Source organism: Euwallacea fornicatus, chromosome 1 (genome assembly GCF_040115645.1).
Source record: "Euwallacea fornicatus isolate EFF26 chromosome 1, ASM4011564v1, whole genome shotgun sequence".
In the NCBI taxonomy this organism is placed as follows: Eukaryota; Metazoa; Arthropoda; class Insecta; order Coleoptera; family Curculionidae; genus Euwallacea; species Euwallacea fornicatus.
This window is the reverse complement of record NC_089541.1, coordinates 1,503,609-1,514,554: the sequence shown is the minus strand read 5'-3', so window position 1 is coordinate 1,514,554 and position 10,946 is coordinate 1,503,609. Positions and strand designations below refer to the sequence as shown.

General features: G+C 40.1%; 1 protein-coding gene across 1 annotated transcript; it reads right to left on the bottom strand.

The window, feature by feature from the left end:
• Nucleotides 1–301: 301 nt before the first annotated feature.
• On the bottom strand, nt 302–10,326 carry Poxm (Pox meso). The gene is made up of 3 exons (XM_066281740.1): nt 10,006–10,326; nt 1,250–1,430; nt 302–1,194 (listed from the first exon to the last, which is right to left on the bottom strand). The coding sequence occupies exons 1-3, from the start codon at nt 10,013–10,015 to the stop codon at nt 627–629; spliced, it is 759 nt and encodes a 252-aa protein (XP_066137837.1). The 5' UTR covers nt 10,016–10,326; the 3' UTR covers nt 302–626.
• Nucleotides 10,327–10,946: the final 620 nt, after the last annotated feature.

The following is a 10,946-nucleotide window of genomic DNA, read 5'->3' as shown; positions in this document are numbered from 1 at the left end:
TTTTGGTAAATAATTACTACGTCACCATTCATGCGGTTTCTAAGGGCAATTTTGTATGCGTCCTCGTGAAGTATTTCAATTTTGCAAAACTTTATTATCATTTTGCAAATACCTAAATGTTGTTGAGCAAGCTGCGTCCCAACCAGAGCTATCGAAACTCGGCTAAGTTGTCTCGTGCTGAAGTTGGGCTCACTTTAAAATTCACAACAGTTGATGGACCTTTTCAATCCAAACGACAATTTCAAACGGTCGTGCCGGGTTGAGCTCCGACAGTGTGATGGGAAAAACAGACACGCGCACGTAACAAATAAATTATTTTAATAACTTACACATAACTATGTACAATATAAAGGGAAAATGCTGAACCCAGTAATACAAAAGGCATACATTTTAAGTTCTAACGATTACAAGATTAAGCAAGCTGCGTAATGGTCAGTTACATTATCATGGCTACGCTACATTTCACTTAAACAGAGCCGCTGAACGTTTACTTTCAATTTCTCGTCATTAGAATAATAACCGTTATAAATAATCCGTTTCATAATAAATGTTTTACCACTCCGTACTCGCACACATACATACATAATATAGCACCAAATTTCGATATACAGACACTCTATCCGGGATCACAAATGCGGCCCCGCCAAATGTCCCGCCGCACCCATTCCCGAATTGACCATGTGATGCATGGCGCTGTTACCGCTTTGCAAGTACATGTAGTAATTGTAATTCTGGGCGTGATCAGCAGAGGGCGAAGGCCCCGGCGGCAACGCGCTGGTGCCGCCTCCGTGGGGCGTCCGGAACGCCGCCACCCCCGCCAAAATATCCTGTACTGAGTGCGAGCTCGGCCAGCAGGGGGCGCCCCCGTGTCTCTGATGATGGTGGTGCGTAGGCGATTTCTGTTGCGGGTACGCAGTGTAGCTGGGGTAGATATTGTAGATGGAGTGGCCATGAGGGGAAGAGTGTACCAAGGAGCCGATTTTGTTCCGCAGGATGCGGCTGATGGAACTGACTGAGGGCACGTTGTATTTGTCGCAGACCCCATCAGACAGAAGGCGATCGCGGATCTCCCAGGCAAAAATGCCGGGATCTTTTTGCTTCAAACTCTTAATGTAAGAGACTACTTTAGGGGTGGTTACTCGCGGTTTGGAGCCTCCGATGGCGCCCGGTAGGATCGACCCGGTCTCGTGGTACCTGAAGGTAAAAAAATGAAAAGTGAAATTTTGACTGCGTGTGGGGAGAGTTGTACCTTGCTAGGATTTTTGACACGCAGCCGTGTGAAACTCTCAATTGACGGGAGATGTCGCATGGTCTGATCCCCACTTGGGACAGCTCCACTATTCTGAGTCTGACAGCGTTAGGAAGTGGCCGCCCATTAACGAAAACTCCCCCTAGCTGGTTGACCTCCCCGTATTGTTGCACGTGGGCATCTGAAACAAAAGAATATAATCGCGATTTCGAATGACGTCAACCAAATCCATCCCTATAGTCCTAATAAAGAGGAATATTCAAATACCACTATAAGTAAGTACTCTAAAAATATCTGCAACTAGGTCGAGCAACGTAAAAAATGACTGCATCTAGGTGCCAAACCAAGCGACGGTAATTTCAATCAAACCGTGGAAATGGGCAATTTTCCACGACCCGTTGGGCTTGGGCGTGTGGAAAATTTATTTAAGTCGTTGATGAGGAAGCGCTCCTGATTTATCGACCAATTTTTCGGCTAACGCTTTTAAATTAGGTGCGAGCTTTTGTGGGCGAATTTGCGAGTTCCGTGACCAAAAAACTATACTCTAAACTATGTGTTTATTAAGAGAAGGAATGTTATTACCAAAATATATTGCAACCAGGGTAATCGATAAGTGATACAACCACTCTAGGGATGTTCGAAGTTATCAACGAGGGTCGACTGAGGCTGACTGCGTTCCAGTTGTGTTACCTCAGTGCGGTTAAAGCAATTTTTTACTTCTACTAAGGTACCCTAGGGATCATTGGAACCTTTAAATTAATTCTAGTATGAAATTTTACGTAAAGTGACACTTTATTGTTACCCCCTTCGTTCGGTGTGTTTGTTTTGCAGAGCTCTCCTCGATAACTAAATTTCTTAATAAATGTATTGGTTTGTCGAAATAATGTTGGGAGCATTCTCCATAAGCAATAACTATTAATTTATTAAAAAAATATGGAAAAACATACTAAGGAATTTACCACTTCGCGACCGCACCGCCACTCTCCTATATATCGACTGCCCATTTTCTCCCCTTACCCTTTCTTTTCAGTTTTTGAAAGGTACTTCAATCCAAAATGGGATTCCCCGACATTCACATACTGCAGGCGCTCCATAGAGGTGTTCAGAGCAATTCGTGAGGGTCGAATGAGGTCCGCAGCTTTTCGGTTGAGTGTGAGTGTTGCTCTCACTATTCTGTTTCAGCAGTGTGCGAGCCTTTCCAATTTCATTTATTTCACGTGGGATAATTGCGAATTTCAAGTCAAAAAATAGCATCTTAAATGTATTCTGGACATAGAGCGAAGTATTACACGAAACAATTGTTTCATGAAATAGTGCAATTCTGGGGAACCTTTGCAGTTGTCAGGAGTATGTTGAGTGCATCCGACGAGTATATTGAGTCGTTCACGACGTTTATCTTCATACGTGCGAACGCATCCCAGATGCAGAGCCATCCAGGACGAGAGCTGAGTGATCCCAACAACTCTGCATTGATCGCTGCTTCCTCCGTTCGTGTAAAGTAATGTCAGAGGGCTTGGAGCAGTTGTCCTTAACCTCAGCGCTAACGAAAACCCTTCCAACGAGATTTTTCGCCGCAAAACCACCAAAGGGAGAAATTGGAGGCGGATCTAAATTTGAAATTTTCGCGGTGAATTTCAAAGACTTTACATTGCGGGTCATACCAAATCCAAGAAGGCAAATCAAGACTTCACGGTCCACAAACTGTCCAAAGACGTGATTATTTCGTTTTCGGGAAGCGGGGTCGTTGGGGCTGCGCGTTTACACGTATTAAAAAGCGGCTTTATTGCCGCGTGTCTAACGTTTACGACTTCTAAGGAATATCGTAAGGCTCGCCCGAGTAACAATAATTATTTTACGTCTTAGGGAGAGAGAGACGGAGAGAGAAAGAGAGGGAGATAGAGAGGGAGAGGGAAAGGGAGAGAAAGAAAGAAAGAGAGACAGCGAGGTTTACGGTTTTGTAATTAACTGGACGTGCAACGGACCCGTACATATACTTAGAGATACGTGAAAAACGAGTTTGTGCACATAATAAACCCACCGATGATGAAGATGATAGCGATGGCGTCTGAAGTTGTATTGTGCTCGGGTCGTTATTGTAAGTGGCAGAATGGCTTTCTATAATTAAACTGATAGGTTGTGCAAACAAGACATTAGGAATACAGCTGCGGTGCAGCCAGCAGACGGTCGTGTGGCAGAAGTTGCTCCTTGTTAAATTGGCGTATTCCAGAAGGGGCAGGAAAGTCGCGACCCCATTTAACATACTTGTCTCGAAACGACAGCTATATGTGATATATCGATCTATTTTTAGAACACCGAACTAACTAAAATCATACATTTCGAAACACTATTATCGGATTCATCAAGGGTTAGGAAAATCCGTTTCGCTGCATCGCAAGACTCTGCAATTGTCTGAAGATCCTGGACAATGTCCGTCAATTTTCGAGGAGTTCCTCGTTGGTCCCAAAATCAACCAACCACTTTTTTTTTAGAATGCGATTTAGGAGCAGACCTGAATGCGTTATCAGGCCTATTGAACGGTCGATATCTTGTGCACTGAACCGGAGTCAAAGGCTATCAAAATGTCAGTGGATAAGGCGCTTACAAAGCGACCACAACAAGCACATTTCACGGTTTTTGTTCATCTTTAAGGCTCACTTAGTTTCAATGATGTATGCTGGCCAATATTGTTTTCTGTTATGATTTATTTACGAGGCTCACACACTGGTGGTAAGCTGGCGGAGCAGCAGACCTAAAAGTCCGGCGTCATCGAGTGGTGCCACTCGACACCAAAGCCAAACATCTCCCTACGAATAATTCCTTTAAAAAGCTACCTGTATTTATCGGCTAATAGACGATACACGCCCAAACAAGGCCGCCGAAGTACTTTTTCTGTAATTCCTCGGCAAACAAGACCCGAATTCCAAAGCAAACACTCGAGCCTAATAGTTCAGGCACGAATATGGGTTTAGTGGCTTTTTAATAATTAGTTATTCATTCTCGATTTGGCGTTTGTAATTATTTATAGACGTACAAATTCGCCACTAAATTCCTGCCAGCCGTTAAGTGGCTTTTTACTGCCAAAACTCGCAACATGTCAAGACATAAATTAACGACGTGCCAGATCAAAGCTAGTTCTAGTCTGGCTTGCTCCCATTTGTTTTCGTTGCCTCCTGCATGTCGCTCGTACATGAACGACAGTCAACACGTGTTTGATCATACTTCACCGAATGTACAGGGATGTCAGATAATACAACTTCAATCGAGCGAAAACTTCGATAATAATGACGTCTCTATTGATCTGAATAGAAACCGACCAAGAAACGCAACATGTCATTCGTTGTCTGCAAGGGCTGTCAGCTAGACTAAGACTAGCGACTATACAGGGTGATTTATTGGGAATGGGCACAACAAAACCTGAGATCGGGCACACTCAAAATGACGATTGGACCCAACATACTTTGTACAGGTGTTCCGTGTATCACAATTACAGGGTGTTAAAAAAAAAATCCAAAATTTCTTAATAACTCTTTGTGCTTTGATAGCACCGACACCAAAACTGGTATACTTAGGTTTTGTAAGCTGCGAAGTAAGAAATTTAGCCCAATTTTCACGTGGTTCGTAAAGGACGCGAGTAGCAGCTCACCGCCTCGGTATATTTGATCATAATCCCTTATGGCTGCAACTAAGGTCAAATTTTTTTCAGCACAATGAAAGAGCGCCTGTTTTTAATAAAAAAAAGGATTCACGTTTAATTCTCATATTTCCCTTCGTTAACAATATTTTCATCATTAAGTTAATTCAAGTGGCACGATTTGTTCAAAAACGGTCGTGGTTGCGGGTCTCTCGCTTAGTAGCACAACACTTAACTATTGTTACTGTGGCTTGTCAAAGTAATTGAACTATTTTTTTGTCAATTGCTTTTTTAAGTCAAAAATTTTAATTCAAAAGTAACAATGCCAAGACATAATAAATTATCCTCTCCTGAGAAGCGCGCCATGATTTGTGTTTTTGCTCAAATAGATTTTACAATAAGATTTATTTTTCTTTTGTCAATGGGCTTTCATTTTTCTAATGATTGAAAAATTCAATTTCTCCAACAAATGTTTTTTTTTAATTAATTGAGAATTCGAAATGGCACTACACGAATTAGCTTATGGGTTAACATTCTGTAATTTTCAAACACGCAACATTGGTATAAGGCATGTTTTGAAATGTCCCATTCCCAATGAATCACTTTGTAGAAAGCATCTTCATGCCCCCTAAGCAGGTCAAATCAAAGAATGTTTTGAAAGTTCAAGTACGCCAATTTGGTTTTGTATTCATGCGTAGTGAGAGATTTTCACACAGTCACTTATTTGGGAAAAAAATCAGGGGGGTAATAAACGGATTTTCAAGACAACTGTTTTGAGTGAAAACTGCTCTTGGAATCTGGAAGTTTCTATTGTATCGCCACGATGTAAAAACTTAGAAAATTTTTTACAATCTGGAGAATTATCTACAACTGTTCCCATAAAATGTTCAAGCGTAGTGATGGAAACCTTCAATTTAACATATGACAATTTTTATTACACCTCTGCAATCAAAAAAGAATTAAAGATATGCCAATGCTTTTTTCAATATTCTCGGAATGAAGGCCTCTTTATGCAGATTCGCCTATTAAAATCACGAACGTAGAATGTGGGTCTTCAAGGTGGTCTTGCTTTAAAGTGGAAATATTTGTTTTAAATCCCACGAGAACCTTTATTATATCACTGTCGTTGCGATTGAAATTGCGCAACTTATACCAATACGTTTTTTATTGTTTTTTTCGAAGTCAAAAAGACCCTTTGCAAAAGTGGATATCAAAAAATCAGCGGCTTAACATTTAACGTCTAGACAACTGTCCCGGTAAGTTTGTATTGTGTTGTTTTAATCGAACAAAATTGTAGACACGTCAATGTATTTTCATGGGTCTACTTCGGGTCTCAAAAACTTACAAACAGCCATATCTATAAAATAGATTTCAAGATTAAAAGTTAAATTTTTATGTCTCAGAATGATGGCTATATCGTTCTAATTTACAAAAAAAAATGAAAATACGCCAATGTATTATTGAGCGTTTTCACAGTTTGAATAATTCTTTACGCACTTGCTTATGAAATAGTCAAGGGCATAGTGAGTGAATATACTTCTGCTTTTAAATTCTAAGAGATTTTGATTGTCAGACTGTGAAAAAAAAATTCTAAGTACGCCAATGTAGTTTTATGTATTTGCATTGGCTAAAGATCCTCTACAAACGTTCCTATAAAATAATCAGGGGCGTAGCGCGTGAAAATACTTCTGCTTTTGATCTCTGAGAATTTAGTTTGCGTCACCACGACGAAAAAGTTAAAAGTTCGCCAATAAATTTTTGTAATATTTTTACAGTCTAAAACATCCTTTATAAATATATCCCTATAGAAATCAGAGGCGGGGAGTTCAAGACGATTGTATACCAGAGGAAAATCATCAAGGGCAAGAACAATTTGGAAATTGTTTCGTATTTGCAAGTTAAGATTCATTGCATACGCCAATGAACTATTTTTGGGATTTCCGCAGTTTCAAAAATTCTCTGCAGTATTCGCCTATGAAAAACGCAACAGGGGCGTAGTGAGCGAGATTTTCAAGCGATGGTTTTAAGTGAAACGTTCTGTTTATCACCTAATTAAGCATTTTTGTTACCCACAGTTTAAACGACAATGTGCTTTTCGATACATTCAGATGCACAATCCGAAGGATCCTCCAAATTAGGTTATAGAAAGATAGGGGTACATTGAGAGAAATGTTGCCACTCCATAGAGTGAATTATGGACAAAGCATTTTTAAGTTTCAGATTTTTAGATATTTGATAACGTTGAAAATGCTCATTTAAAAGCTTCAGATGGAACAGACTGGAAGATCCTGTACCTATTACATATTGATAAATTTCTCCTTTAATACCTGAAGCACACTAAGGTAGATGTTGATACGCCGTGTAATGCCGGACACTTTAATATCCAGAAAATTACTCCAAAATTACCTAGAGAAAACCTTGAAATTTCAGTACCTGCAAATTACTCAATAGTTAGCTGCGTGTCTAAAGAATTCAATAAATTTAATTTCAAATAAAGATTGATTGTGAGGTACGATACGCCAATGTGGTACGGGTGACGTATTAGTTCACGTAAGTATGGATGGAGTAACTTGAACAAAAGCGCAGAATTCAAACTCTATACGGCTTTGAAATCGCACCCTACCCTAAGCAGTAACCCATCCCCAATCCGACAACGTCGCACCATCTTCGAGTCAGCGACTTGTCTCAAAGACAGGACAGATTTGTAAGATAAAATTTACGACCTAACGGAGACCTTTAATTTCCTTTAATTAGTTTACATGTGGTCATATCGCTGCCTGAAAGAAGTTTAATAAATTATTCCGCTCGAGTTGGAGCGGCGCTCATTGCACAAGGTTTTTAATTAAAGTATCGGTTTGTTTTTGTCGCAATGTAGCCTATTTTTAAAACGTCGTTTATCTAATGGGGTTTCATCGCGTCCAAAACACATGCTTCAGCTCTTTATTGCCATACATCATGTGCGAACGCACCCAATGGTGCAACTAGAGTAAGATTGGACCTATGTGAAAATGACTCCTTAATTACGTACTCCAATTGCGCGGAGCCACGGAGGTTGACATAAAGTGAGCGGAGTTACTCTTAGTGCATCTTCAGTTGTGGATTTCCAACACAACCGTTAAGGGAAACCTGAAAAAAAACGCGTCTGAGCCCATTTAGTGAACAAATTTGGTGCGAGCAAATATTGAGTTTTCAGCGGGGATTATTGGTTTAGGGAGCCCGTTCGGTACCGGAGCGCACCCGGCTAATAGTCGTACAAATTTAATACCATTGCCAAAATATTGACACTGCGGCCACTTCATTTTTGGGGCCCCCGATGGGGGGTTCTCGGAACGGAAAGTGTTCAGGCCTGTGTTAAAACACTGGCGTTTGTTTGGGCAGCGGAGGCACGACCGCTCAAGTGTTATTGTCTTTCCATGCTTTAAACTGTCTTGTTCTGGTCACACTGACAAAAAGTCGCCCTGTTGAGACTCTGTTTCAACTTCAACTGGCTGTTCGTTTTGTGTTCTGTTTGAAGTTGGTCCCGTTGGAGGTAGATTCGAATGGAGAAATTAATTACTCACGAATAGTTTTCTTTTGGGAAAAAATATAATCAGTGTCTCACTTTAGGAGAAAATTGGGTTTTGGCCACTCGCACCGTACAGCAGCAACTGTTAAAAATGTTCTTAATGATGATTATGGGTAATTTGTCATTTGTCGAAATTTTCCCTTAAAATACGGAAAAATGGTTGCCAAATTGTTGTGAAATGTGCCATGACGCCATTTATAAACCCACGTTTAACAAACATTCTCCCTACGCCACTGATTTTTTTGAAAATTAATAATCTGCCTTTGACGGGGCATCTTTAAACTGCTAAATAATTAATTACATATTGGCCAAACTTCATCTTTTTAATCAATATATGGAAAAAATATCAGATTTCATAATTTTCGTTTCGGCGGTTTTACTTGAAATCCCGTTAGTTACACCTCTATTTTTTTATAATTTCTACTGAAATTTCAAGATTTTCTCTAAGCTTTCAAGGATTTCGAGCTGTTTATTGTGCTCATTATTCATTGGCGCATCCTGTGTTTTCGTTCTTGATGTGAGTTAATGAAATATTTTCTCTAAAGCCTCTGTTTACTGAAAATGGATTTTACTGATTTTATAAAATATGAAAAAGGTTTGCACCATCGAATGCCCCACAACACATTAACATGCAGAATAATTTTGATATCGCAATAAATTTTTAAATATTGCGATACCTACTCCTATCTTTTGTTGGCTTTGGTTTGATAGCTACAAATATTTACTAGCTACGGCCGCGGTTTCCTAGCAGCAAGTTTGGCATGACAAAATATAAGAGATTATGTAGGAGGGTTTAGACTATCAAATAACTTACAACACAGTAGCGTGCGGATAGTTTAATCACTTCAAAATAACCATCAGTTACTATCGTGGTATCTTAACAATTAAATTACGATTTTGATTGGTTGTATAGGCAAGTTTACACTATAAAAAAATCAACAACGCAATGGCGTGCGGACAGTTTGAGATCAGAAATAATTTCTGTAATTTGCGATACCTACTCATATTTCTTATCGCCTTTAGCCTGCAAATACCCACCAGCTACGCCCGTGGCGCTGTACCGCGAAAGTAACAATTTCAATAGATTATGCAGGAAGGTTTACAGTGTTAAATAAACTACAACATATTGACGTGCGGGTATGTTTCAAATTGCAAACAATTTTTAAAAGCTGCGCTAACTATATATATTATATTTCTTGTCGCCTTTAGGTTGGGGCGCTGCAGACAGCCACTAGCTACATCCATGGTTTCATATCAGTAAAATGCAAATTTGAATCAATATAAAGACTACTCTACCAAATAACGGGGAACATATTGGCGTAGGTATTAATTAGTTTAAATAAATTAAAGATACAATTCTGCTCTCCGACGGAAAACATTATTCGTCTTTCTTTAATCATCATCCTCATTTTTGACAACCAACCGTCTTCAATTGACCAAATTTCTCATCTCTCATCAACCAGACAGGCAAATCGTGATTTACTAACCATGACAACCCTCTACCTTGCGCGCCCCATCGTACATGCATACATATGCAACAAAATGATCACCCATACTCACCACTATCCATATTTCTCCTCAAAACCTCTCCTTCGCCCAATTAAATGCACTACCCACCCACACCACCAAATAATCGGGAACGTCACCACCGCACACACCGTCACCAACCAATTTAACACCACCCGAAGCGTATCGGTGCGCTTGACCGCAGTCAAATGCACACACAGATGACGCCAAACTCACACTTCCTCACCGCTATCTCTCTGTCGGTTTCCGCTCAATGAACCCTCAAAACGCGCCTCAATTTTGCGGCTCGTGCCCGCGGTCGCGCTCGGTGACCATTTGAGTCACGCTTTTTACTCCGAGCCACCTCACTGGTTTTTACTGTTTCGAAATCATCGAAAAAACACGCCCCTTTGGTCACGGACATATGACTCGATCCAATGAGGCGGAGAGGAACGCGCGGATTGGTTAGTAGGTGATTGGTTGCGCTCAGTTGGCGAGAAAGAGTGTTAAGTGGGGGAGGTGCGGACGGTGAGTGCACATGGTTATGGTGGTAGTAGGGGAAGGGTTATTGTGTGTTGATGTGTGAAAAAATGTTTAGTTAGTGATTAGTGAGGCTTAAGGGTTTTAAAATGTTTTTTTTTTGTGGTAGTGTCATGAGGAATTTATCTGGTTGAAGTTTGCAAATATACCTATACAGTACAACTCGTTTAATACAAAGATTCAAGGGACAGGCAAATTTGTTAGCTGTAAACGATTGCCTCGTTGTACCAAGTGCATTGTGATATTTCTAATGTACAGTAGATTGAAAAAGTATTCACACACCCAGGGGAGTCCCATTTATTTGCAACTTTCGTAACAAAAAAACAGTTTAAATAATAAAAATTTAATATATTCGCTCGCTAATAATAAGATATCGTTGCACATATTCATAAAAAATGTAGCCAGGACACTGTCTCTTTGTACAAAGAAAATGAAAAAAAAAATGTCTAGGTATA